We start from the raw sequence: 27,216 nt of genomic DNA on the forward strand, positions 1-27,216 counted from the left end.
TAGCCTCATTTCTCATGCGAAATGTGCCATCAATGCACCGCCGACTTGCGACTTACGCGCTCAGCTCCTTCTCTATGCTCAATATGCCGAGAAAGGCAATCAGGCGCATTCGAACCCTGCGGAATTGCTCCAGGACCTTCAAAACACCATGTCCGATGTTGCATATAGCCCTAGCATTGACACTCCTCCTCAGTCACCTACACATCCAGAATTTTCACCCCCTACGGCTTTCAGGTTCATGGCAGCTTTCAAGCGATCTCGTACCAATTTATCGCCTGAACCGGGAGCAGTTGGTGGATCGTCTTCTTTGCCATCACCCTCGACGATGGACGTGGAAGAGAAGACTCATCGAAGACGACCACTGCTACAGAAACGCGACGAGCGTCCCCTTTCAGTGACCAGTGACAGCACAGGCGTGAGCAGTCTACGAAGCGCCGCAACGGCGGCTGAAAGTTTTTCCAGCCGACATGACACAGGGACTACCTTGCCTGTCGGACGAGACAAAGAGGCCCGATCTTATGGAAGCAAGCTCTCTGCAGCGAGCTCGGATTTTAATAGATCTTCCCAGGCACCAGAGGCAGTCTCCGATCATGGACAAGAAGGCGTGCACGGTGCTCTTTCGTCACTAGAGCCTCGTCGGCACAAGAGAGGCTCCAAGTCAGCCAGCAACTGCGTCGTACAGTGAAAGTGGACGATTTTCCAACCACTCTTTGTATACATTATATATTGGGACACACATCATTCTTACAGCTTGCCTACTACAGCCAGACACTTTTCTCTTATTCAAAAACCGCATCTGTATCACCACATGTACCTCACATTCGCACTTACTGTACCCCTGTTACTAAGTATCTGAAAAGTAATTCTAGTGCAATTGAATTGAACCCTTTGACATACATACATTGCACATGCACGTGTCTACGCAATGTCAACTGATGGGCCGGCTTCAAGTCGCCTTCATTACGTCAATTACCGCGCCAGAGTGCGCAATGTCATACATAGCCCAGGGCGGCGCCTCGTTCCTCTACCGATCGATGACTATCAGTTATAATAATCAAGACTCATTCCAAAGTTGCCCAATTTGGAGCTTACCAGGGGACACGATTTGATATGACATGCCCCAGACCAATCAAATCGATTGTCTACGGGCATATAAAGGACGTGTACCCCTGCGAAATGAGGTTTCTCGTACCCCTCTCATTTTCCGCCATGATGGTCAAGGTCGCTGTATTTTTCTTGGTTGCCATGACCCTCGGCGTCGCAAGTGCGTTACCGATTCAAGAGACGAACGGTCAACGGCTAGCGCGAGGCCTCCCACCGAACCCACCCAAGTTTATGCGTTCCTGGGATGGAAGGGATCTACCAACTCCTGCGATGGGTACCCGCATTTTTACTAAACATCTGTAAGTTGCTAACGAGCCCCTTGTAACTTCAGTCGCAAAACGGACTCAGACATCCCCAACGCCTCCCAACGTGTGAATACCTGAGATCATCTACATCGTTTCACGGAGTGCTGTTCTGACCTTGTATCCCAAGGTACACGGGCCGACTTGACGTTCGGAATCTAGACGGGAGTAGTGTTGGGCATGTGCGCAACTGGCCTGGTGGAGGAACCATGTCCGTTACTAACCTCATCGACAACCCGTGGTGATCTTACTTTTTTTCAAGTGGAGGAACCAATTATCTTGGTCCTAATGGCGATCTGTTGGTCAAAGCGACTCCTTCCAATAACGATCTTTATGATATCTTGGCATCAGTGAGTGGGAAGCTGTTCTTTCCCCTGTAGTTGCCGATTTCGCGTTTTCAGAACCCCGCATTCCCTGCACCGTTTTATGTCGGAGCTGGTGGCAATTCTCTTCATAACAACCCGATTCTGGCTAAAGGAAGTCGCAAGTTGCATCTTTTTCTTGACTTTTTTGTTCAGCCTCTCAACCAATTTAAAGCACAATCGATTTCACAAACGTGGCACAGAGTAAGCGTTTTTTGGACCAACACGTTATTAATTTCCACACCTGACGCCGCCACAGCTCCCCCAGGATCTAAGCCAGTAGCAACAGGCTCAGGCGGTCTTTATGTTGAGTCGGCCATTTGGTCTTTGAACAAAAATACGAAGCAGGTATCACGTACGCTGCTCCCGAATAATCTTCTGTCTTCTGCTACATATAATCATACAGCGAAATGGATCAACCCCGACGGCTCCAGTCCTCCGACCACACTTGCTTATGATATCCGCGAAGTGCGTCACATTCCTGCAAGATAAGGAGTTTATTAACGCTTATTTTCGTCAGAACTATCTCTTTTTCGTTGGGGACCTCGCAGCTTACAATGAGGGCAACGATACTCCGGCTTCGGCTGTTGTAAGTCCGAAACATCTAATAATCTACAACGTGACCCACCCATTACTCTTCAGAACCTCTTCATTATCTGAGTCTCCTCGCCTCATCGTTCCATTACGCGTGATGACTTTGAAATGCTTCTTACATTGGCCTTCGCCTTGGACTTTCGCCCCCATCTTACGAGGACTCTCTATTGGACACTCTCGACCCATTTCACTTCGGACTCCAGCGTCACCCATCACTTGTTCTTCACGATGTAATGCACTTGGACATTTCTACGACTTGAAGATGTTTATGCTTCGAAACTTTTTTTTTTTTTGTAAAAAAATGCACATATATACTCTTACGGACCTCTTAGTGGCCTCTGTACATTCAGCCATCTGTAGTATCACGGACCTAGTTTTGCAATCGACGCTTTTGAAGTTGGCTTTTCACCACATGTCTTTAGAATTCCTTCTGAAAATTGGTAGACATATATATACGTTCCGGCAATATACTTTTCAACTAGTGCCATGAAATGCTTTGAAATGTAATGGGTCAATCAGTCTCAGAATTTGCCAAACCGATTTGATTTGGATAGTACTTACTCACAGGCTTTCAATTGCAATAGAGCATGTTGCTCCGATCCCACAACCTCTCAACCGGCCGCGAGGAATACGCCATATGTGGTGGTGACATCAAGTGACCAATTGTTTCTCCCGAAGACAACCAGAAGACCTGAGGAAGCTCAAGCCAGCATCAGCTGCCACTGAGTGTTCCGAAGCGGTGCGGAGAGATCGGGACGTAAATGAATGATCGGCCGAATGCACGTGAATTCGATCAGACTATTTCGAGCATGAGGCGCAGCCCTGCTCGTCAGATTTATGTAACCTCAGGTCTTCCGTCCAGTCTTTGTCTGGTTCTCTTTCAACCTATCAATGCCCTCGAGCAGGCTCTCAGAACTCGGGCAGTCGAGCTCAAGCAACGGCTGGAACTCGGAAGCTTCAGTTTCTGTCTCGACGAGGTGCGTAGTATGTGCTGCTTAACTGAAATTGCCAGTTGACGGTCGATGTGAACCCCTATAGCAGACTGGAAGCCGCGCTGAGGAAGTTCTCAAAGCAAGCTGTTTTGAATGAGTACAAAATGAAAGATTTGGAGGTGAGGAGGTCCTGTCTGCGATTATCTCTCGCTCACCCACCTTTGACAGTCCAGACTGTCAGAAAATATGAGCAATTTCCGAGCGATTGACAGCCTTTTACAGGAAGCCTTCACTGGCTTACAGGTATACTGCAGTCAATCTTTCATGTCCCATTGGCTCAGCTCATTCGTTCAACAGCGCAATTCCAAACGAGCTGACCGTGCCCTGCAGACTCAGGTACCTCATATCAACGCGGAGCTGGAGGAATCGATGGAATCATTAACGCAACTCTCTCAAACATTACCCAAGATTCAATCGCAAGTGGCTGACATACGTGTCGTTCATGATTCTGGTCGGGAAAAAGTATGCCTTCTCCCGACGTCGTGATGTCTTTGTGCTGAAAAGGTAAATTGTTTCCCAGGCTCAAGCTCTAGTGGAAGACCTCGTTTGGCTCAACACAGAATTCTATGAACGTTGGCGAAGTATCATCTTTACGTCGAGCAGTCCAGTTTCCTGGAGATGGAAAGCCGTCATGCGCACGCTCTTCGTCATATCGTTCATTCTCTGCTCATGGCTCTCATGGATTGCACTATCCGGTGCTTATCGAGCTCACCGACACCGACTTGTCTGGGGCGAAAAGTTGATGTCATGAACTCCCGAACGATATCTGGATGGTTGCCCTGCTGGCCGGGCCGACACGCCGCTTTCCTGGTCCACAGGCTACCATGTTCGCGTTCACCGTCTTTCAATTATTGTTCACTGGCTCCGTGCTATAGTTATCTTGAAGTTATTGTCTCATCTCACTGCTCTCGTTTTTTTCTATCGTCACATTATTCTGTACATGCATGATTTTCCTCGCCGGACAATCTTCTTTTCCCTAGATTTTTTTTCTTTTCGTTCTGCTGCTTTCTTGGGTTTATGACGTACAGGCCTGTACTAGTATTCCGTTAACAATCCGTGATTTTGACTTGATGACATTCTTGCAACATTCTTGAGAATGTGTTTACGTGTATTAGGATTGAAGGGTATGGGTATCAATCTCTATTGATTGAGCACTCCGTCCAATTTCGCCGTATGATGGACACCTTCGACGACCTCCTCGCTCCTTCGCGACAAGCGCTGGAAGACAACCCATTTGCAGACCCATTTTCTACGCGCTCTGGCTCACCGGATCCATGGGCAAACCCATTTGCATCCACACCTTTGCCCACAGAGACCTTTGGCCATTCCTCTTCAATTATTGAGCCTTCCTCGGGCGTTGAGGCAATAAAGCTGCGTAATGACGAGGTCCCTATTTGGGCGGAACACCATCTATCAGATCCTCTTGACTCTGCTGCTCATGATCAGGACGACGAAGAGGACAACAAACCGCTTGGCCGTCTGCGCTCTCCGGGCTTCCGGGAAAGTGTTCCGTCTGACTTTTCTGAAATTGCTACCATAAGACCTGTGGAACCAAAAGAATCAGAACAGGGTCCTTCCACCCCTCCCGCTTCCTCCAATGGACCATCTACCCCCACCCCTCGTGCAGAAACCCCGACTTGGTCTCCTCCACAGCGAACTAAAGAGCACACGAGGCAGCCTTCGAAGTCTGGTTCGAGCCTTATCTCCCCCTCCTCTTCAACTTCCGGTTCTAGTGTCGCTTCGCCTCTGGAGCAATCTTCTTCGATTACTGGCCTCGCCCATTCTGTGGCTGCATTGTCACTTGGTGGAGAGTCGCTCGGTGGATGGCAGAGCGAAGAGCAACAAACCTCGTGGCGCCAGGAACCTACATCCCCTATTGTTGTTGCTCCACAAGTCAATGATGATGATAGTGACGACGACAAGCCGATCCGACAGACGGTGAAGCTACCACAGGAGGCTAGCCCATCAGTTAGTGATATGTTGATACAAGAATTGATGATATTGACGATTGGTGTATGCAGGTTTCAGTAACCAAACCCACAAGAAACGACAATGGCATTCAACCGGTTTTCATTATTTCAGTGGAGGATCCACAAAAAGTCGGAGATCCCATTCGTTCCTTTACCATGTACACAGTCCATACCCGTGTAAGCTTACGCTATTTTATTTGTTCTTAACGAGCGGCTCATCCTGCATGCAACAGACTACATCACCTCTTTTTCAAAAGTCCGCCTTCTCTGTCCTCCGTCGCTACTCAGACTTCCTTTGGCTCTACGAGACGCTTTCAAACAATAACCCAGGTGTGGTTGTCCCCCCTGTCCCGGAGAAGAACTCTTTCGGTCGGTTTGATGACCAGTTCGTGCGGCAACGCCGACTGGCCTTGGAGAAGTGCATTCAGAAGATCGCCAACCATCCTGTCTTGGGTAAGGATGCAGATCTCCGAACTTTCTTGGAGAGTGACTCTTTCGCACTCGACGTGAGTTTGTATATGTCTTCAGTCGCTTTTATTGAAAATAAGTTTTTGTTCAGATCAAACACAGGAAGGCAGAAATCGCACATGAGAGAGGTGGACTGATTGCTTCGATCGGTCAGACCATTTCTGGGCCACGTTTCTATGAAACAGATGAGGTGAGTATCAGAGGTAATTGCGTTTTTTGCCCCTCTCTCATCTTGGTTCAGTGGTTCGATAGGCAAAAGGCCTATCTTGACAGTTTGGAATCCCAACTGCGCGGACTTGTTAAGGCCATCGAGTTGGTTGCAAAACAACGCTCAGGTTTGTTATCCGCTTTACTCAGTCGTGGCTCTTCAGCTCAATTCCCTTCCCTTAGACCTTGCCGTTGCGACAGGAGAATTTGCACAAACCATCAGTGATCTATCAGCATCGGATGTTGGGAAACAACTTTCACAGGTTCTTTCTGCGCTGGCGGACGTGGAGCGAAAAGCTCAGGATACACAAAGCACGCAGTCAGAGCAGGATATGGTGACTTTGATGGCGACTGGTAAGGAATACATATTGGCAGAAATTCATTTCTGATGATTCTCAGTTGACGAATATGCTCGTCTCATCAATTCCGTTCGCGTAAGATTTTTTCACATTCATAGTAGGGACGGGATGTTCACTCCTTCTGCAGCTTGCATTTAGCTCCCGAATACGAATGTACCACGCCTGGAAAAACTCGGAGAATGATCTCCTTCGCACAAAACAGAATCACGAGAAGAATAGAGCTCAAGGCCGAATACCTACGGATCGACTGGGATATTCTTTAAGCCAGATAGCTGAGGTGTGTAATTCAATGCTTGTTTGGAGTTGCAGACAATTTATGTTTGGTAATATCAGGCTGAGCGCCGAGCTTTGGAATCAAAGCATGAATATGACCACGTTTCTAAACTCGTCAAGTCCGAAGTTGCAAGGTTTGAACAGGAGCGCATTGAAGACTTCAAGGATTCCTTGCATGCCTTTCTGGAAGGAATGATTTCAAGACAAAAAGAGGTACTTGAAGTCTTATCTCTGAAATTGATTTGGTGTTTATGATCACCTATTTCGCAGTTGATTGCTGGTTGGGAGAATTACCAACAGATGCTGTTGAAGAGAGTTGGCGGGGGTGGCGATACACGGACAGCTTGAATCATGTTGTGCATACAATCTATATACCTTAATGTGGGCAAAAATGCGGATTGGTGGAACCGAATAAATATTCCGTAGCGGTTGTTCAATGCTTAACTTGAGTAAGACTACATGAATGATTAAATGTGTTTATTTATCTCGATGTCGCGGATAGATACTTCGTTACACGGCAATGTCTATTGAATATAATCCTACACTGCTGCGTTCCGTTACTCCCAATACCTCGGGACCTTGCTCTCATTCTCACCGGCAACGTCGAAGAAATCTGAAGGACGATCCCGTTTGAGATTCCTTCTGCGATTGTTCACAGGTAGCCTCTGGTACGCCGAATCCTGTCCAGCAGGCTGTTGGTTCGAGAACTGGTTGCCCCAATTCTGTTGGTATTGCATTCCATATCCCATTCCCCCAGTGACTAAATTCTGGGCTTGCTGTTGCTGTTGTTGTTGTTGCTGCTGCTGTTGGAATGTGGCAACTGCCAACGCCGCAGATATAGCTTGGGCTTGTTGTAGTTGGATCTGGAGTTGCTGGTACTGCATTTCTGTTTGGTGTCGTACTTGGTTTGGTAGAGAGGAGGTTTGGAGCATCACTGAAAGTTGGTTAATCTGTGCCTGGAGCTGAGGGATACTGTCGACCAGCATTTGCGACATTTCCATGCTTAGGTCTGGCTGTTGGTCAGAGTAGAGATCTTGTTCCTGATTGCTCTGTTCACCATTCTCTGCCTAAAGTAGAGATTATTTGACTGCGAAGATGTACCGTCCAACAAGGCCTACCTGTCCAGTGGCATCACCAGTTCGGTCGCCCCCCGCTGCGGGCGTCGAATCTTCACTGGCCTCCTTTTTACTATCCTCGACGGCCTTCTCAATATAATCTGTCACCTTTGTGCGCGCTGGTTTGTCCACGAGGAGTTTGTCGAGGGATGCAATCTTTTTCGAGCAGTGAGGACATACAAAATCTCGTTCAAGTAGATGCGTCTGTATGCATTCCTCGCAATACAGCGTACCACAACAGGGCGTCTTAACGGCATCGCGGAAAAGCTTATTGTCGATCGGACATGCCAATGAAGTGTCTGTTGGTGCGCGTTCTCGAACTTCAGCAACTGTCAGACCTTTCGGTCGTGATACCTGCTTCTGCCACGATGCACTAGAAAAATGAAAAAATTGATTCGGGGTTTGAAGAATAGCAATGTGCTCACAGATCTGGCTGGGCGACGACAAAGCCTCCTTCGGGAGTAACCATGACTCCTTGAGCAAGGTCGCCGCTGTTCGGATTCTCAACCGCCTTCAACATGCTTCGGGGTATCCCAGTTGTTCGTTTAATTCGCGGACGGTTGTCAAACTCGCGGTCGTTGTTTGTCGGGCAGTCCTGGATCCAATGACCTTGGATCAAGTGTGAGTCAATGAGCGAAAAAGGAAAAAAAATTGCGCTCGACGAACCTTTCTGTCCACATCGATAACAAACATAGCTTGGGGGCAATGGTCGGTCCTGCTGTTGAGCTTGGAGCTGCGGAATATGCGGTTTTCCACTACCCCGTCCAAATCCGGTGCCCCGAGGGTTGCTATATACACGCGTCGCGCTGTTCATTACCAAACGATATAGAGGGGAAAACAGACATGTTCATTAGATTTTGGTCTACTACATCAACGAAAGCCCGCGTGGGGTACACAAACTGAGACATCTTTTCTTGAGTTTCCTCCCAGTTTGCTGACGAGGCTTGGAACATGGCAGCCATTGCTGCTGCTTCGTCATCTTTTGTGACGGCAGACTTCATAAGTGTCGACTGGAAATAAAATGAGTCCAACCAACAAATTCATAATGAAAGACTTACGGGTTTTGGTATGGTGGACGCCGAAGGTTCTTCTTTGCCATCAAAACGTTTTGACATAGCACCCTTGTGCCAAGTTGTAGAAGATCCAGGCCGCTGCACAGATTCTGACACTGGGCCGGGGGCGGAGGCCGCACCAATGTACATTGAAGCCTTTCCCTTGCCAGGCCTTACAGCTGGCATCCGCTTCACGACGACTGAGGATGAACGTGGGATGATTTGCGAATCATCTTTGAGTTCTATGGCGATGTCAAAAAGCATTGCAGCAAGAATAAAGCAACACACCTTGCTTTGAGGTGGAGTCATATACGAAGAGATCAAAGTCGTTTGCCTTACCCATGTTATTGGCGAGTATAATTTCACGTTTCAGATCGAAGACAGAAATACCGGTGCCATCGAAGGTCACTCTCGACTCGTCCTTCCTAGAACTGAACTTGTAAAAAACAGAAGATGCCATATGTATTGAACGACAAGGCAGTTGCTAATTAACTAGAAAAGGGTGATTGGTGACAGGGTCAACGCTGTGCGAAGGCTGGTGAGATGCCAGTGGGATGCCGGGGGTGGGGCGAACGGGTCTTTGGTAGGGATGCGAAGGGGATGCTGGCTGTGAGATGGTGGTGGGACGAGCGAGATTCGGAGTGAAATTTGGATTGGTGACAATGGTGTGACAAATGTCACAGTCTCCAACTAGTAATGGTCACCTCACGTGGAATCACTCGTTTCTTCCACGTTTCCCAGGTGACCTCTCAAGATATAGAAGCGTTCAAGTTGAAAATTAAAAAATATTCAACCCCCGGCCCTACTATGCATACTACCGATTTTAAATTTAAAACGCGGAGAATAAGTTCCTCCCGATACACCGCTCGACGAGCACATTACTACAGACTCCGTACAGACACAACCAACCCGTACAACAGCAACAATAAATAGCAGCGGTTAACATGTTACCGTGGGTCCAGCTCGTCTTCCTCATCGTCCCCGACGATATAATTGGCTCCCCCGTGGTTTGCTTCAGCATTAGGCACACGCGCATACCATTTTGGCCTTATCCTACTAGACGTCATTTCGATATTATCGTTGGCAGGCTTGGTAGCCGCGTTGCGCCCCGTTGTAGAGTAAAGATGGATGAGGAAGACAATGAATGTGTACAGCGCAAAGGCGATGCTTTGGGAAAATGAGTCGATATCGGGAAGTGGGCGTAGGATCACACACCTAAACATAATAAGAATGTATGTGACGTGGTCCATCTCATTTTCATGCACGTATTCTAACTCTTCGTCCGTTGCAGATATGAACAATAGACTGGTAAGAGGATGTCAGTGATTTTACGGAGTCGCGTTGGAATATGGGTGCACCCAGCGGCCACTAGAAGCTAAGCACAAGGCGGGGCATGAGCATTAATTATGGAGAAGAATGGGGTCACGTACGAAGGGAGGAAGGTGGCGGAACGCTCGCGCAGCTGCTGCCTTTCCACTACTATCGCCGTTATTGTACGAAGATAAAAACCCTGGACTCGGTGCGCCATCGGCAAGAGTTTGTTCACTGTGATTGTCATCATCTACGCCTTCCGGAGAATACTTGGGTACGAAAAAACAGATTTCAATCACACGCGCGAAGCCAGCGAGCATGAGGGTACGGCCGAACGTAGCATGGACCTGGAAGATTAGATAAATGGTTGAAACTTGTGAGAATAACGGTTGGTTGACCTTGGTTGACAACATGAGAGCTTGGGCGTGTTCTGACATCCCCCACCCCGTTAGTATAATTCTGGTGAAGGCGTCAGAAAAATGGAAATTTGAAGATATATCCTACTGACATAACTCCTGGGATGACGTTGCGCTATGAAGCGTTTGAGCCAAGAAGTTGCAAGCACCGATGATCACAACCGACCTGGTTATTCCGTGACAGGAAAATTCCGAGAATGCCTCCTGTCCACCCTGTTGGGAATTCGTCCCGGTCAAAAACTCGCAGGATGGGAACGAAGGTTGAACCATACAGAGAACGCCAAGTATCCTGTCACCGTCATGAGTGAGATGCCAAAAAGCGACCAAGCAAAGCCGTACGTGTGCTGCATGTCTTTGACAGACCAATTTCCTCCATGGTGCTCAGTAAAGGTGTTGACTGCATTACTCATGTAAGTGGATGTCCATCTATCTCACCCAGTTACTTGCCGATTCCCTATTGACGAAGGCCAGTGAGCTAACATGGACCAGACTCGACGTTGGAGACATACCCAAAGCATAATGACCCTACGCAGCATGATGCTTCAGTTTCCGCTAGAGTAAAAATAATCCAAACCTACCAGGAATCCCACCACTCAGGGCTGCGACCACTTCGTCGCACCCAAGCCTCTCCGACTAGCAAAATGATAGCCATGATTGTAGCATAGGCGATGAAGCCACTTCCCATTATATAATGGGCCAGACACTGGCCTATATGACATCAATCGAAAATCAGGCAATGGACAAAATGCGATTGAAGAAAGTCCTCACCGAGATGTCCGCCCCGACAGTATCCACGAAATGTGGCAATGCCAAACAACATCTGTGTCCAGCCAAGTATTGGGTATACTTTTCCGATTATGCCATGAGCAACCACAGCATATGGTCTTATCGACTTTTCGTGTATGTGAAGTTTCAGGTAGATTCCGAGAACCAGTTGGCCAACGATTGGGATGAAAAGTATCGACGCGAACGTTCCATGCACAGACCTCGGGAACATGCGACCCTTATGAGTGTGGCCTAGGATGTAACCGCCGAAGGTTAGTGCAAATCCTGTTGCCTACCATCCAGTCGCTGGGTAAGTTCCAGCCAACATGAGGTATGTTGTCGCAGATACGCACCTGAAGTGGAACATGCCATCGACTTCGAGTAATTCCCAAGACCATTCCCGTCGGAAATAACACACCCCAAACCATAGCCTGCAGGGCCATATGTATCCACAGAATAGCGTCTACTGGTGCTTGAGCATCTTCATCGGAGACTTCGTCATGGTGAGGGTGGGCGAGCACGACGGTCGTTATTAAGGCTAGACACAGGATCGTCGGCAGAATTCGTGACAAGCGTGTCGGGTGTGCAGCCATCGCAAGTGTGGCTTCTATTCTCCTCTAAGTATCACGAACAGTGAGCAGGAGAAATGAAATGACGTTTGGTAAGCGTCGAAAAAGCATCCGGAGCGGACCGGTCCGAAATGGTTCGAGTTTAAATACTCTACTTGTTCGCTACGTGGCTTGCCACTCACCCATGGCCTCTACAGTCAGCGCCAATGGTGGCGACAATCTCCTTCGCTTCAGGCCCAATGCCACAGGAAATACCTCGAAAATTGTCATCTCAGAGAAGGGCAAGGAAATGGACAAACGTCTCGACAAGCACGAAACGTTCGTTGCAAAAATTTGTTTCTTCAACACTTGTTGACTGTGACGCGTCTTTTTTTATAGCTTTGAGTTTGGTGGACCATGGGGTGTTGTGGCTATTATGACCGGCTTCCCCATCCTCATGTACTACCTTTGGATTTGTCTTTGGTTTTATGACGGAAAACTCGTCTACCCTACTTCCGCGGACGACATTCAACCGTTCTTGCTGAGAATGTGGGAACACGTCCGAAAGGTGAGCGCAATGCAGCCTGAATGTACATCGTGGCTCAGAATTAATCAAGGACGCAAGCCCAAACGCCTACGCGTGGAAAGTCTACTCGGGCAACTTTTTCTTCCAACTATTCATCGCTTGGGTATTGCCTGGTTATCCGCAAGAGGGCCTTCCCGTTCCTTCGCTGGGGTACAAAACTCTCATGTACAACTGCAATGCACTTCAATGCTTGTACGCCACACTCATCACCTCGGGATTGCTGCACTACTATAATATCTTCCGCCTGACGGAAATAATCGACAACTATGGACATCTCATGACTGTTTCCATGATCTACGGCTTTGGTGTATCCCTTATTACATATCTCTATGCGGTCCTGACTAACACTCAAATCCGAATGTCGGGCAACTTCTTCTACGACTACTTCATGGGGGCTTGCCTAAACCCGCGTCTGGGACCTATCGATTTGAAGATGTGGGCTGAAGTCCGGATTCCATGGGTCATCGTATTCTTCTTGTCCGTTTCCGGTGCTTGCAAGCAGTACGAGACCTATGGTTATGTTACACCTGTAAGTTGTTTGGTACTTGTTCGAATGTATTACTAATGTCAGCTCATAGAACATGGCTTTTATGATCCTTGCTACTGGATTCTATATCAATGCATGGTATTCACGCCTTTGACTCTGATGTTACCGTTCCTCATCCATACATTAGTGCCAAGGGTGAGGAGTGCATCCCTCAGACGTGGGATATTTTCCACGAAAAGTGAAACATATATTATCCCATCCACTCCATTCGTTGATCCAAACTTTTCAGATGGGGTTTCATGGTTATCTTCTGGAATTTCTCTGGCGTTCCTTTCGTATGTATGCATTCGTATTCAAAGTACCCGTCCTAAACCTCCGACAAACAGTCTTACGTCTACTCTGTCGTCTACATGGCTTCGCACGATCCCTCATCATACCGATTCACCACTGGTGGATACATTTTCATATATACCGTTCTATGCACAGCTTACTACATGTAAGTCGTTCAACTCGTATCACCTACTTTGACTGACATCTATGGTTCCAGCTGGGACACCGCCATGGCACAGAAGAGTCACTTCAAGATGGAGACGCAGGGCATCACCACATTTCGCAAGACCTTCCCCCAGCTTCCCGGTTGCTTTGTCAAAAATCCTACCTTCATCCAAACCGAACATGGGTGCGTCACCATTCTATGATTATTTCTGCACCAAACCTAACGTTTTCATCTAGTAACCGTCTCCTGACCAGTGGTTGGTGGGCATACTCGCGCAAACCCAACTACGTTGCCGACTGGACCATGAGCTTGACTTGGGGGGCCATCATTGGCACAACGACCATCATTCCGTACTTCTACTCGATGTTCTTCATCGTCGTTCTCCTACACCGATGCACTCGCGATTTTGAACGGTGTGTTGTTTTTCTGCCTCGTTATTTCGAAATGTAACTCAGGTATTTTCTTTGTCTAGTTGCTCGATCAAGTACGGAAAAGACTGGGAACGTTATTGTGCTGTTGTAAAATACAAGTACATTCCTGGTATTTATTAACGTTATGGATCAGTAACATCATACCGGTATATATTGTTTTTTTCACCTGTTAGGTGTTCATTGGGTTAGAATGGTGGAGTGGCTGCTGGTGACCACTGGCCTTGCTTCCACCAGCTGAATTTTGCTGGTGGCTAAATCAATCACAATGAACAAATGAATGAGCTCAGAATTGAGCAGCCCTAGTGTCAAGCTGTATGAAAGCCACAGTAAAATTTTCAAATCTGGAATGCCTGAATTCTGCTGGAATCATAAGACACCAGAATGAAAAAAAAAAGCAGGCCTTCCTGCCAAATTTCATTCCACCGGAATGACTGGATTCCTGCAGGAATTAGGGGGGCACTGATAAGACCTCCCATGTGGGGATGCATGTCAAGGTCTGGAGTATGCATGACTGCTGCATGCACCATTGATTCAGTACAAAGAGTCATTATTATCATTACCTGGTTACATGACCAGGTTACATCACGTGAGCACTGGCAACCCTCCCTTTTGGCGTGCGCCGTCACCTCCGTCACGCAGCTGGTAACCTCTCTCCAGTGATCTGTGTTTGCAGAGTCCTTGATAGCATAGATAGCATCACACAAATGAATCCATTTTTTCCACTCTCTCCCCGTTCCCCTCTGGTCCCTGTCCCCCTCCTCCTCTTTGGGATCAACAGTCTGCTCTCACCCTCAGGCATCCCTGAACTCCCACCTGGTTGTTTGGACCTCAGTCCCCCCCTCTGTGCAGCTCCTGTGTGACCCCCGCATCTGTTTGAGAGAGGTGACCCCGATCAAGGAAACTGTGCATCCCAAAGGTGGAAACTGCTATTGTGGCTCCTGCTTTTCCCTCGAGAATGGAATCCTCGAATGCGACCCCAATGATAGCGGATTGTGAGGTCCCGATTGCGGCATCGAAAGGTGTTTCTGCAATCAAGGAAACCTTTTTAGATGTACCAAATTGACTAGATCTCAAGAATAAAAGACAAAAGTTTAAGAGCCACATCTGTAGTGAGGCTCATCAAAATTCAGATAATGCACGGTTAACATTTTAATGAGGTTCTTTGCTGAAATTTGGTCTCAAAGTGTTGCATGAGCTGCTCCTTTATTTGCTCAATCAAACTAGTTAGATTTAACTATATTAACCCCTTCAAAGTATGCTTTTGGAAGCTCAATAGCATTGTAAAAAGCAGAGGCTTGAGAACTGCTTTTTCAATGAGCCCTCCTAGAAAAATGGTAACCATTATTTTTGCAGGCAATAGTTCACAGCATGTTGTTGCAAAAATATCGATAATGGCTCTGAGAGCCACACATTCCATATTTGGCCAAACTTGCTAAAGGGACAATGTAAATACATGAAAGCTAATATAAAACAATGGTAGTATGTGGGGGACAATGGCAATATATGCCAAGGATTTAGGTATTCAGACTGGTAACGTTACCAGTGGGTAACATTTGTCTATGATATATCTTGTATACTGTACTATTTCAGCCAAGTGTTCATGTCACACATCACACTGACAATTTTTATTTATTTATTTATTCATCTTAAATCAAAAGAAATTTTTTTGGCCATCTTGGCATGAAAAATTTCCCAAAATTGTAAACACTTGGTCAAAATAGTACAGTATCAGTAGTAAGGTGTTTTAGAGGGTAATGAGAGTGTACTTACAGGCTTTACCACACCAGCTAGCCTTCAAGGACTTAAATCTTTGAGACTTGTATTTCTGTTCATTCCTGGGTGGTAACCTTGAAAAAATAATTTCTGAGGGCTTGGGCAAACTTCTCAAGCCATTATATTTTGTTTTTATGCAATCTAATCCGTCTGCACAGTTTGTGCATTGAGCTTTCTCACTTTTGGTGAGATTACAATTGGCCTTGAATGGCATGGGAAACCAATGAATTCAGACTTCGGTTCAAGAGTCATCTTCTGACAGTAGTAGTGCTTGAAAGTCCAGTCCCAAGACTGGAAAAAGACTGAGACTGGACTGGACCAAGACTGCCCAAGACCAGAAATTCCCAGGACCATCAAAGACCACAACTGCGGTCTGGTCTTCAGTCTCTCACGATCTTGGAAATTTAAAGACCGACAAAAGACTGGTAACCAGTCTTTTACTGGAACTCATAACCAAACAAAAGTTGTAACCAAATACAAACACAAACTCTCTCTTCCCACCATGACCATCCCCATGACCGTCACCACCCTTCGTCACCACTGCCTCACATTGTGAGTGCCTGCCATGGGCTAAATGACACTCACACCCACACATCAACTGCCACTAGTGTTTAAAGGTTCAGTCCATAGGACCACAAAAAACTGGTGGACCAAACTGAACTGGACCATGGTCTGGTCTTTTTTTCGGTTGCAGTTGCCCCAATTTGGGGTTGGTCCGGTTGCTGGTTGCCTCATTTTGAAAATCTTTTAAAAGTGTTCAAAGACCGGTTTTAATTGGTTGCAACCGGTTAAACGGTCACGTGCGTTACATAGCCTTGTAACCACATTTATTACCTTTTATTGGGTTTTTGTTTCATCAAAAACGGTTAAGAATTGAGAATGATATAACCAAATCCATATTTTACCCAAGTCTCTAGGAGATGTAATTCGGTTTCAGTCATAGCTATGTCAAATCTTCATTAAATCTCTTAAAAATTGGTAGAATGATGGGTATTTACATGCTTTACTATGGTATATAACCCATTTATTTTTCAGAGTAATAATAGTTGAGGTACAAATGGTTTATATTGGTATAATGAATTATATGCAAAAAAACCAGTCTGGATCAGTCTGAACCAGTTCCATAGACTGCAAAAGACTGGTCCTAGGTGGTTCGGTTCAGTTCCCTCAATATCTGGGTTGGTCCTAGACCGGTTGCGGTCCATGGTTGCGCGTTTTGGGGGCAAAAAACCGGACTGAACTGAACTTGCGAACACTAACTGCCACCTCACATGCTGGAGGCTCAACAACAACATCCACATGCCCACACCATGCCACATACTCCAGACAATCCCCCCCTGCTGCTGCCTCTCCACATTGCCCACAGCCCACAGCCCACTACTGTTGTCAAATGCCCAGGCCTACCTTGACACATACACACACCGACAACGACAGCAACAACAAGCACCTGCCATGTCGACGGGGCATGGAGGAAAGTATGTGGCACCCCAACAGTCACCTTCAGATGTGCCACATCACCCCCTTGACCTCTGCCACTTTTGGCGATAATGGTGCCACACAATGATAATGACAACTTGAAAACAGCCACAGGACAACAATGGAGAGGGGTGGATGATGACAACACGACATGGCAGCGACAATGGATGATGACAGCCACTCTCCCCTACCTCCCTCCCCCCTCCCTCGAAACTGAACACAGGTTATCCTTGTTGTAGTACCAGCTCAGTAGTATAGATACTCAATTATATACATTGTCAGTAGCCACAAAACCAGTCTCAACCAGTTGAGACTGAAACTGGTTGAGACTGGTCTTTCAACTGTAGAAAACTGATGAAAACCACACTGAACCAGTTGACATCAGTTCAGTCCAGTTTTTCGAGGTTTGGCAACTTGTGAGGACTAGTCCAGGTCTTGGTCTCATCAAATTTTGACAAAAGACTGGACTGGACTGGACTTCCAAGCACTAGACAGTAGAAACACAAAATTATCATAATACAGTGATATAGTAAGTGTGAGGGTTCAACTGTGTCTATCATCATGCAACCTGCAAGTCTGACAAGCTAAGGTGTGATGACCCACTCAAGGAGTCATATCTGAGTAGTTGGTCGAGAACACGTATCAATATCTACATCAACCATAGAATCAATAACTGTTCACCCTCATCAAGTCAACCTTTCTGAGGTGACTGAACACTCCAATAGCACTGATCACCTAGGACAGAAATGGAGGTCTGTTAGTACAGAGTCTCAGATCCTGAAGGATAGGTACAGAGGTGTGCATAAAGAATGAAGGTCATGGGATTTTTAGAAACTTACTCAATTTTGAAAGCAACTTGTAACTCACTGTAGGTCAGAATTAACCATTTTAAAGCCGACACTAAGACATTGCTTATTGAAAAGAAACATAAGAATTGGACCCATAATGCTTGTTAAATGCACCAAAGTTTGCGTGACCATCATTTGTGTGACCGATCATTATGTCTGACCTTCATCTTGCTCCTTCTGAGGCTCACATTGAACACGTCGTGGCCACATCATTATCCTCGGAAATCCTTCTTCTAATTGCCCTTGTGTATGGTAACCTGCACCCCTACCAAGAAGGCTCAGCTATTCATTCTGTGCAAGGCCAGGAACACCTACCATGATATCACACACACCCTTGGCCTCACCACCCAACCATCGCACGCAACTTCTACCAGCTCGAGAAACAAGGGCGCAGTCCCAATTTCTACCTTCACAAAGTGATCCCTGGCAGGCCGAAGCTCATCTCACCTCATGTGGAACATCGCGCTGTTTGACTAATCTATTCGGGCACGTGTGCTGATGCTACTGACGTCCAGCACAAGCTACTCCCACAGCTTCACCCCACCACAGTTCGCAGGATGTTTATTTGGAAGGTCTCTATGGAAGAGTGTGAAGGAGAAAGCCATGGTTACAAAAGAGGCATATATTAGGGTGGAAGATTTGGGCAAAAGCACATTTTCAATGAACCCTTCAGTTTTGGAGGAAGGTCTGGTATTCAGATGAGTCTAAATTCAATCTTTTTGGCTCTGATGGGAGGCAGTACTGCCATAGGAGGGCTGGGGAGGAGTTGTTGGAGATAAATGTGGTGAAAACGATGAAGCATGGAGGCGGTAGTCTTATGGTGTGGGGTTGCATTAGTGTTCGCAGGTCTGGTTCAGTCCGGTTTTTTGCCCCAAAAACAGGCAACTGCAGACCGCAACCGGTCTAGGACCAACTCAGATATTGAGGGAACTGAACTGGACCACCTAGGACCGGTCTTTTGCGGTCCATGGACTGCATTCAAACCGATTCAGACCAGTCTTTTTGTGTAAAATTTGTCATACCAATATAAACCATTTGTATCTCAATTATTATTACTCTAAAAAATAAACTGGTTATATATCATAGTATAACATATAAATACACATCATTCCACCAATTCTTAAGAAATTTAATGAAGGTTTGACATAGCTATGACTGAAACTGAATTACATCTCCTAAAGACTCAGGCAAAATGTAATGCGGCAACTGTAAATTATTTGATGCATACCATATATTGATAGATGGTGAGTATATTTTCATACTTAAAATGTCAATATCCAAAAATTGAATCAGGCAAAATGATGAAAGTTTGAGTGAGTTAGAATTAAAGTCATTCTGGTACAAGTTGCACAAACAAGTATTTGTGCCAAAATGGATTTAGTTATATCTTTCTCAGTTCTTAACTGTTTTTGATGAACTAAAAACCCAATTAAAGGTAATAGACGTGGTTACAAGGCTACGTAACGCACGTGACCGTTTAACCAGTTGCAACTGATTTAAACCGGTCTTTGAACAGTTTTAAAATATTTTTGAAATGAGGCAACTGGCAACCGGACCAACCCCAAATTTGGGCAACTGCAACCGAAAAAAAGACTGGACCATGGTCCGGTTCAGTTCGGTCCACTGGTTTTTTTTGGTCCTATAGACTGGACCTGTAAACACTAGGTTGCATTTCATAGAATGGTACTGGTCAGCTTCACTGCGTTGAGGGACATATGAATGCTGCCCAATACTGCTCTATCCTCTCACAGTCCTTCCTCAGCTCACTCAAGGACCACAAATGCCCACCTCAAAACATGATCTTCCAACAGGACAATGACCCGAAGCACACATCCTACCTCGCAAAGGCATGGTTCACTTCACATCACATCCGTGTACTGCCCTGGGCTCCATCATCTCCTGACCAGAACATCATTGAACATGCTTGGGATGAACTAGATGTTCATATACATGCTTGCAATCCATGACCACAAAATCTTGGCGAGTTGTGGGTTGCTCTGCAGGAGGAATGGGCAAAACTTGATGTTCTATATATACAGAAGTTATACACATCTATCCCAGCTCATGTTAGGGCCTTAAAGGAAGCCAAGGGCAAGTACACTAGATATTAATTCTGTTTCCACTCATTTCTGAAGATTGGGAGGGGTTTAATACAAGTCATATCTTGATATAGTAATAGCAAAATCTTTGTTTTTTATTCAATCCTCATCAACTCCTGTAGAACATGTCTGATTTGCCTCTAACTTGACATAAACACTCTTTATATACTATACTCCAAGCTCCCTTTGACCGACTGCTCCGGGCTTGGCGGTTACTGTTGAATATTGAGAATGATGTGAAATCCCATGACCTTCATTCTTTATGCACGCCTCTGTAGATGGTGGTAAGAAGATGATATTGATCAGTTGTTGAAGCATGTCAACTAAGTACAATGTGTGAATGTATCACTAAGTAAGTAAATAAGTTGCAAGTAGAAAGCACCACATAAACTAGATGGAATGAGGGAGCTGAGCAGATGCACTTCCATGGTATGTTACATAGCCCCCCTGCTGTTCACTTGCAATGTCAAAGAACACAATGTTCTGGAATTACAATCAACTTCAGGAACATCCGGTCCCACATCCTGGGTAAGCTTGTGCGCCATATGATGCATCTCGCGTTATCTATGTCTGTGTCTGTGAACTTGGGATTAATGGGCTTTGGCAGCCTGTTGTAGTTCCGTAGATGGCTGCTCCACCAACTCCATTTGTAGGGTTCGGCCTTTCCTCATTCTATGTTGTCTGCTATGCATGAAAAAATCTTGTCCATAACTTTGTTCCAATCCCCTGTCCAGAGGTTGCATAGTTCTCATAAGTAGTGGGGTGGAGAGAACAGGTAGCATTCCAGCAAAGTAGAGTCTTGACTAGGGATGAATCTGAAAAGAAAGGAGCCTTCTTGTGCTGAGGCCTGATCCCATTGGAGTCCTATGGGCCATTCTCCATGGGAATCCAACTTGCCCAATAGGTGTCTGGTGACCTGGATAGATGGTCCAGATAGGAAAGCCTTAACAATAGATGGCCATGCCCTACGCTGAGATATTCCTGAGATGAACCCTTTACCATGATGCCTTGTTTCTTCATCCCAACCCTTTATTGTCTTGTTACCTTGTGATTCTATGTTCCCTTGTCTCCTCCCATCCTTATTGTACTTATTGTTCTTCCTTGGTTGCCTTGGTATCCTTCCCTCAGGTATTTAGGTAGCTTGTCATGTACTCACTACCTCATCCTTGATATTACAAATGCACCTCTGAACTGTTTCTCTGTTCCTCGTCTCTCATCTCTGTCTCCTGGTTGAGCCCTGCTCTCAGTTATAGGCCCATGTGGTTGAGCCTCTATTCTCAAACATCTTCCAATGCACAATTTTGGGGGATGCAGATGAACAGGCAGATTACCCCAACTCACTTTGGAGGTGTTAGGAAAGACTTGAACACCAATCAGGTTGAGGGGGCATATGAGTACTGACTGTATCAACTGCCATGCATCAGGAAAATGATTTTGTCCTGTAGTTTGGCCATATTTACATAGTCTCTGTAGGCTCTGTAGGTCAACATAGGTATATCATTACCTCTGTAGACTGTAGTAGGTACAAAAGCTAAGTTGAGCCTACAGTAGACTATTAAAATAATCTTGCCTTGTCAAAAATTTGGAATGATAATGACATGATATCACAGTAAACAGAGATGTAAAGAAAGTTATGATCATAATGCGGTATATATCATACAAGCTGCCCTGGGCCCCAATATTTTAGACATATTACTCACTGTGGTGTTAATGTGCAGTGGGTGTTAACAATTTTTAAAAGGTTGCTTTCAGCACTGGTGGTATGTATGGTATAAACAGATGTTTGTTTCAAATGCTTGAATAGACTAGCTGCTATATTGCATACCCTGATCACGAATGTAAGCCTTTCCATGAGACTCTGAGTTCAACTCTGGTAAGATGCAATATTTATTTAGTAAGTTCCCAGCCTAAGTATGACTTAAAATTCTGAAATTCAAACAGTTCATTGTAAATATGTGGCAGAGCAAGCACCTCAGCAAGAGGTGAATTACATTTTTGGTAGAAGGGGGTTGAGATACAGTACCTATGGCAACCTACCACCAGCCTACATAGGGCACTCACTGACCTATGTGACCTATATATCAGGGGTCAACCTAAAAAGCTATAGTTCCTATATAGGCTACATAGACCTACATAGGTTTCAAATGTTTTCCTGATGTGAGTGCTTCTGGTTGAAATTGTTCTTGTTCTTCTTGCCATAACATAGTCTATTTTTGCTAGATCTAGAAAGAATAGAAGAAACCATTTATATGAATGACTCAGAGGATATAACCAAAATAAGGGAATGGGGTGAGGGTACATTGACTATTGCAATCACAGCCTGTGGTTGACTATAATATACATAAGCCAGTAGTGGGTCCTGCACCCAAAAGCATGCTATTTGTTTATGCTATGAGTGCCAGATGTTCTGTCTATATTCCTCCCACACAAAATGGTAACTGGCAGATCCTGGTGACATTAGTACTAGTATACCTGTGTATGAATTAAACATATACTAGATAAATGCCACTCTAATTGTCTGTTTTTCCACAGCACAGGTTGGTGTAGACATTGGTATAGAGCTTTCAGCTCATGTTCATTGTGTTCCATTTTGCATTCAACAAGAGTGAAGGAGTTGAATTCTTTATTTATATTATATTACAACATTGCAGAGGTAAAAAAGGACAATTGTTTGACAGAACTACTAACTACATAAGGAGAGAAATGGGAAATAGGAGGGAGTTGAATCTCTCTGATTGTGTAAAGAATTTGAAACCTATGATGAAGATAATTACAAGCCCATAGGATGATTAACATAAGGAAACATACATTATTCAAAGAAGCCATGACAAGAATGTGTTGTGGAATTTACTGGGCTAAAGTGGGTGTAAGAAAGGGAAATTACAAAATTTGTTTGAAAATATTGAAAACTTACAAAGACGGTTGTCTAGAGCAATTTTCACAATTGCAGCTGGAACATCTGTATGTCCTTCATCCAGTTCCTTGATGGCATCTTGTATGTTTTTGAAGGCAGCTGATGATTGGAATGTGTGAAAAGATTTTTTGAGGGGTTCAGACGATCTGGAAGGTTGTGTCTTCCAAAAGAAATATGAATGTTCTACAATGATGGCTGTGGCTGTGTTTGATGAAAGAGAAAATTACAGAGTATAGCAGACAGCATAAAGCATGCATACCAATACACAAAAAAGCACTTCTCTGGAAAGTTGTGTTATCACCAAGCTGAGTAAAAAGGATGGTAAGGAGACTGATTTGGATAACATACATGTTGTAAGAACTCACAGAAGACCAGTGTACACAATCTAAAGCAAGATGTGCCTGGATAGTAAAGGATCCATAAATATGAATAATTACAGGATCATAATTGAAGAAAGTAGAAGAAGACAAGTAACATAGGATATCACTTACAGGCTATACCGCAAAACAAAGCAGTATGAGAGTTGTCCAGATAAGGTCTCTTGATAGAAAACTCACAATCTGTATCATCTTGTCAATTTTGGGCACAAATGTGGAGTGGAAGCTAAAACATACCTAAGTATTGGTGGTAAAAGGTGAAATTAAATTCATGAAGGCCACACCAAGCTATCATAAGCATCCCATATAAAAAGCTACCTGAAACCTGACTTACACGCTGTTCAGAATGCAGAGCAATGGATTGTCAGCATGGTGCATAAAAGGCCTTGTGGACCCTGACTTACAGGCTGTTCAAAACCCAGACAATTCCATTGTCAGCATGCAGAAAAGGCCCCCTAGACCCTGACTTACAAGTCTGTTCAAAACCCAGACAATTCCATTGTCAGCATCAGGCAGAAAAGGCCCTGGACCCTGACTTACATCCTGTTCAAAACCCACACAATTCCATTGTCAGCATCAGGCAGAAAAGGCCCCCTGGACCCTGACTTACATCCTGTTCAAAACCCACACAATTCCATTGTCAGCATCATGCAGAAAAGGCATCCTGGACCCTGACTTACACCCTGTTCAAAACCCAGACAATTCCATTGTCAGCATCAGGCAGAAAAGGTCTCCTGGACCCTGACTTACATTCTGTTCAAAACCCACACAATTCCATTGTCAGCATCATACAGAAAAGGCCTCCTGGACCCTGACTTACAAGCTGTTCAAAACCCAAACAATTCCATTGTCAGCATCATGCAGAAAAGGCGCCCTGGACCCTAACTTACAACCTGTTCAAAACCCACACAATCCATTGTCAGCATCATGCAGAAAAGGCCTCCTGGACCCTGACTTACATCCTGTTCAAAACCCACACAATTTCATTGTCAGCATCATGCAGAAAAGGCACTCCTGGACCCTGACTTACACCCTGTTCAAAACCCAGACAATTCCATTGTCAGCATCAGGCAGAAAAGGTCTCCTGGACCCTGACTTACATCCTGTTCAAAACCCACACAATTCCATTGTCAGCATCATACAGAAAAGGCCTCCTGGACCCTGACTTACAAGCTGTCAAAACCCAGACAATTCCATTGTCAGCATCATGCAGAAAAGGCGCCCTGGACCCTAACTTACACCCTGTTCAAAACCCACACAATTCCATTGTCAGCATCATGCAGAAAAGGCCTCCTGGACCTGACTTACATCCTGTTCAAAACCCAGACAATTCCATTGTCAGCATCATGCAGAAAAGCCCCCCTGGACCCTGACTTACATCCTGCTCAAAACCCACACAATTCCATTGTCAGCATCATGCAGAAAGGCCTCCTGGTTCTGACTTACACTCTGTTTAACACCCAGAGCAGCCTATCAGCACCATGTAGTACAGAACTTGATTTCTAACTTACAATATGATGAAAGTGTAACAATATACCCTTTATTGTAATCATTTGCTTCTCCATGTATTTTGACCATTGCCCTTGAACACCAAACATAACTCTAAATATGACTGATCAGCATTATGTTTCACCATATGATGTTGAAAATAGCAACCTTTTAATGGCCCATTCTATTGACAGAGCCAAATAATTTTGCTGAACTGAAAGAAACAGCTGTAAGATAGTATCATCTGAGAGAACAGCTGCAGTCTCCTTGACAAGCAGGCTACAGTCACTTGTAATATTTTGCATATCTATTATATATTGTCAGTTTACTGCCTTTGTCAACAATGAAATTCCTTACCCCGAAAATATATGTGTGCCTTGGGAGGATATTTTTTTGCATACAGCAGATGGCCAAATTTTTCATAAAAGTTGTTAATTGATTCTTCTCCAGCTTTCCTCTCAGCATCTTCAATGCTCATCCCAGTTTCAACTAGTTGACCTATTGTTTGAGCATCAAGCAAATCTGCTTTTGTGAACAAGATAATGACAGGAACTGCAAAAATCATGAATGACTAAATCTTAGATTTCCCAGACAATTCTACCCACCTCTGCCAGTCCCACACTCATCAAAGAAATTAAGCTCTGCCCTTGTAATTGGCCTTGCTTCATCATTTATTGGGATGCAGTACCTAAGCAAACTGTGTTCAGGTACATCTGAGTGTCATTACCCAGCCACTCACCATATTGCATGTAACTGTTCCCTAATATCCCCTGCTGTTGACCGGTGCTGTATGAAGCTCTTGACAGCATCCAGCTCTAATGTTCTCCCTGCTTCAAAACCACGAGAGTCATGGAAGACATATCCTGGGTTACTGTCAAATATCATTTCATTCTCAATGTTGTGCTCTCCTCGCTACCAGATGTTGAGTAAGAAACAATAACAAAGAAGTTCTTAATTACTTTTGCAGTTGGATCCAACACAGACAAGTCAATCTGCCGATAGACTCAGTCAACGGCATAATGTTTGTATAGCACGAACCTTATGGCCCTTGGGATTGAAAAGTTTGGGCTGCTTTGTTGTGTTACAGACTCGCTGGAGGATGGTCGTCTTGCCTGCATTGGCCCGGCCAATGATAAGAACGCGGAAATGGTCGGTATTCTCTCGTAAATTGTGAGCTCGGATCCTTTGTCTTTCCAGGTCGACATATTCTGCTGGTTGGGTTCTTCTTTCTGACTGAACCATTTCTTGATGAGATGCTTCAAATGGCGTTAGACACAAAGGAAGTGGTGGAGATAATCGCATACCCCCCAGGTCCACATCCACTGGTAGGGTTCTCATATAGGGCGGGGCCATTTCTCGACGAGATGCTTCAAATGGCGTGAGACACAAAGGAAGTGGTGGCAATAATGGCGTGCCCCCCAGGTCCACGTCCACTGGTGGGGTTCTCATATAGGGCGGGGCCCTTTCTCGATGAGATGCTTCAGATCGCGTTACTAGTCGAGACAGAGGAATAAGTGGAGATAACTGCGTACATCCGGAGTCCACATCTTGTGCTGCCTGGGTTTTGGTCTTCCAGAAACGTAACTTGTTGAGCATCTCTCTTGACATTCTTCCTTCTTCTGATGGCGGTGGTAGTGGAGACGAAGACAAAGACGCAATCTATTGTTTGGCTTGTTCTTTGCCCCATTCTTTCCCTTGCTTTACCCAACTGATCATGAACCTCCTCGGCATGCTTCCGCCAATCAAAATCTAGCAGGTATCTGCGAAACGTCGAAATTGGACGAAGGGGGATGAGATACGTGGGCAAATGGTAAGTCATCGCAGTTGAGAAAACCGGCACTTCCACCACCTCTTCCCCCAGACTCTAGACCCCTCAGCAACCAACATTGCGAAGAAATGCTCCTCGAAATCGCCGTTAACGCACTTAACCCATGGATGCGTTGGCCCACCTTGTCGTGGCACCACACAGTTGTAGCCTTGAGGGACATGCACGAACGAGCCCAGCTGGATGGCAACGATGCCAAACGGAAATTAGCTCGCAGTCACAAATACCCCGCGCAAGACCTAAACGAAGACTCTGAAGTCTAGTTCTGCACATGGACGTATCGCGTGCCAAGAATCTGGATTCATCCGAACGGGTGCACGGGCAGGAGGTTGGGAAAGTTTGCGATGCAGAGCGTTTCATGATGCGAAGTCAAAAGCCCATGTCGTTTCAACACGAAAAAGTATGTTTAAGATCGGTGTCCTCTGGCCTCGTCGGATGAGTCCCAGGAATTCGGATGAGCACTAGCAACTTGGACACCCCAACTGTTGAGCCTCGTCATATGAAGTTCACCTAATTCCTTCTGTTTACTCCGCCGTATCTTCAGAAACCCACTTGGGACCTTGCGACTTCGTTTCAGC

At 45.4% G+C, this 27,216-nt stretch overlaps 6 protein-coding genes and 1 pseudogene across 7 annotated transcripts; 4 read left to right on the forward strand and 3 right to left on the reverse strand.

Annotated features, from left to right (window-relative positions):
• The first annotated feature begins 1,202 nt into the window (after positions 1-1,202).
• Positions 1,203-2,767, forward strand: LACBIDRAFT_292021 (uncharacterized protein). Its single transcript, XM_001874505.1, has 10 exons — positions 1,203-1,378; positions 1,436-1,475; positions 1,537-1,617; positions 1,669-1,756; positions 1,808-1,893; positions 1,944-1,972; positions 2,028-2,123; positions 2,175-2,236; positions 2,289-2,357; positions 2,411-2,767. The coding sequence occupies exons 1-10, from the start codon at positions 1,210-1,212 to the stop codon at positions 2,426-2,428; spliced, it is 738 nt and encodes a 245-aa protein (XP_001874540.1). The 5' UTR covers positions 1,203-1,209; the 3' UTR covers positions 2,429-2,767.
• Positions 2,768-3,253: 486 nt separating this feature from the next.
• Positions 3,254-4,105, forward strand: LACBIDRAFT_305283 (uncharacterized protein; the record flags this gene model as incomplete). The annotated part of the gene is made up of 5 exons (XM_001874506.1): positions 3,254-3,339; positions 3,401-3,473; positions 3,523-3,597; positions 3,652-3,816; positions 3,875-4,105. 5 exons carry the CDS (start codon positions 3,254-3,256, stop codon positions 4,103-4,105), a joined length of 630 nt encoding a protein of 209 aa, XP_001874541.1.
• A 1,309-nt stretch (positions 4,106-5,414) lies between these two features.
• Positions 5,415-6,853, forward strand: LACBIDRAFT_151832 (uncharacterized protein; the record flags this gene model as incomplete). The annotated part of the gene is made up of 8 exons (XM_001874507.1): positions 5,415-5,501; positions 5,558-5,830; positions 5,884-5,982; positions 6,034-6,127; positions 6,183-6,353; positions 6,399-6,433; positions 6,486-6,635; positions 6,692-6,853. Coding segments are annotated over 8 exons (1,071 nt in total), but the record flags the coding sequence as incomplete, so codon positions are not given.
• Positions 6,854-7,188: 335 nt separating this feature from the next.
• On the reverse strand, positions 7,189-9,258 carry LACBIDRAFT_305285 (uncharacterized protein; the record flags this gene model as incomplete). Its single annotated transcript, XM_001875090.1, has 7 exons — positions 7,189-7,698; positions 7,750-8,119; positions 8,172-8,355; positions 8,413-8,534; positions 8,590-8,756; positions 8,805-9,040; positions 9,087-9,258. 7 exons carry the CDS (start codon positions 9,256-9,258, stop codon positions 7,189-7,191), a joined length of 1,761 nt encoding a protein of 586 aa, XP_001875125.1.
• A 487-nt stretch (positions 9,259-9,745) lies between these two features.
• On the reverse strand, positions 9,746-11,883 carry LACBIDRAFT_229567 (annotated as a pseudogene; the record flags this gene model as incomplete). The annotated part of the gene is made up of 11 exons: positions 9,746-10,103; positions 10,157-10,173; positions 10,229-10,456; positions 10,508-10,568; positions 10,618-10,640; positions 10,692-10,738; positions 10,798-10,814; positions 10,865-10,951; positions 11,104-11,233; positions 11,294-11,582; positions 11,644-11,883. Coding segments are annotated over 11 exons (1,497 nt in total).
• A 238-nt stretch (positions 11,884-12,121) lies between these two features.
• Positions 12,122-14,017, forward strand: LACBIDRAFT_171141 (uncharacterized protein). Its single transcript, XM_001874508.1, has 10 exons — positions 12,122-12,177; positions 12,238-12,406; positions 12,456-12,953; positions 13,003-13,049; positions 13,099-13,149; positions 13,201-13,246; positions 13,298-13,407; positions 13,459-13,590; positions 13,644-13,820; positions 13,880-14,017. Exons 1-10 carry the CDS (start codon positions 12,149-12,151, stop codon positions 13,956-13,958), a joined length of 1,338 nt encoding a protein of 445 aa, XP_001874543.1. The 5' UTR covers positions 12,122-12,148; the 3' UTR covers positions 13,959-14,017.
• Positions 14,018-22,881: 8,864 nt separating this feature from the next.
• On the reverse strand, positions 22,882-26,055 carry LACBIDRAFT_321710 (uncharacterized protein; the record flags this gene model as incomplete). Its single annotated transcript, XM_001875091.1, has 29 exons — positions 22,882-22,889; positions 22,949-23,149; positions 23,208-23,229; positions 23,314-23,349; positions 23,440-23,442; positions 23,506-23,562; positions 23,660-23,662; positions 23,730-23,732; positions 23,797-23,868; positions 23,936-23,938; positions 24,006-24,008; positions 24,076-24,078; positions 24,146-24,148; positions 24,216-24,218; positions 24,285-24,287; positions 24,356-24,358; positions 24,426-24,428; positions 24,496-24,498; positions 24,565-24,567; positions 24,634-24,636; positions 24,704-24,706; positions 24,772-24,795; positions 24,837-24,927; positions 24,982-25,092; positions 25,215-25,365; positions 25,419-25,501; positions 25,553-25,725; positions 25,773-25,805; positions 25,852-26,055. The coding sequence occupies 29 exons, from the start codon at positions 26,053-26,055 to the stop codon at positions 22,882-22,884; spliced, it is 1,311 nt and encodes a 436-aa protein (XP_001875126.1).
• Positions 26,056-27,216: the final 1,161 nt, after the last annotated feature.

Source organism: Laccaria bicolor, genomic scaffold (genome assembly GCF_000143565.1).
Source record: "Laccaria bicolor S238N-H82 LACBIscaffold_2 genomic scaffold, whole genome shotgun sequence".
Taxonomy (NCBI): Eukaryota; Fungi; Basidiomycota; class Agaricomycetes; order Agaricales; family Hydnangiaceae; genus Laccaria; species Laccaria bicolor.

Excerpts from the sequence above, each read along its gene's own strand:
- LACBIDRAFT_292021 (XM_001874505.1), top strand. The coding sequence starts at position 1,210 with ATGATGGTCAAGGTCGCTGTATTTTTCTTGGTTGCCATGACCCTCGGC. Across the intron at positions 1,476-1,536 it reads TCCCCAACGCCTCCCAACGT|GTACACGGGCCGACTTGACG; the intron begins GTGAATACCTGA and ends TTGTATCCCAAG. Across the intron at positions 2,124-2,174 it reads AAATACGAAGCAGGTATCAC|CGAAATGGATCAACCCCGAC; the intron begins GTACGCTGCTCC and ends ATAATCATACAG.
- LACBIDRAFT_171141 (XM_001874508.1), top strand. The coding sequence starts at position 12,149 with ATGGACAAACGTCTCGACAAGCACGAAAC. Across the intron at positions 13,050-13,098 it reads GGATTCTATATCAATGCATG|TGCCAAGGGTGAGGAGTGCA; the intron begins GTATTCACGCCT and ends TCCATACATTAG. Across the intron at positions 13,408-13,458 it reads CTATGCACAGCTTACTACAT|CTGGGACACCGCCATGGCAC; the intron begins GTAAGTCGTTCA and ends CTATGGTTCCAG.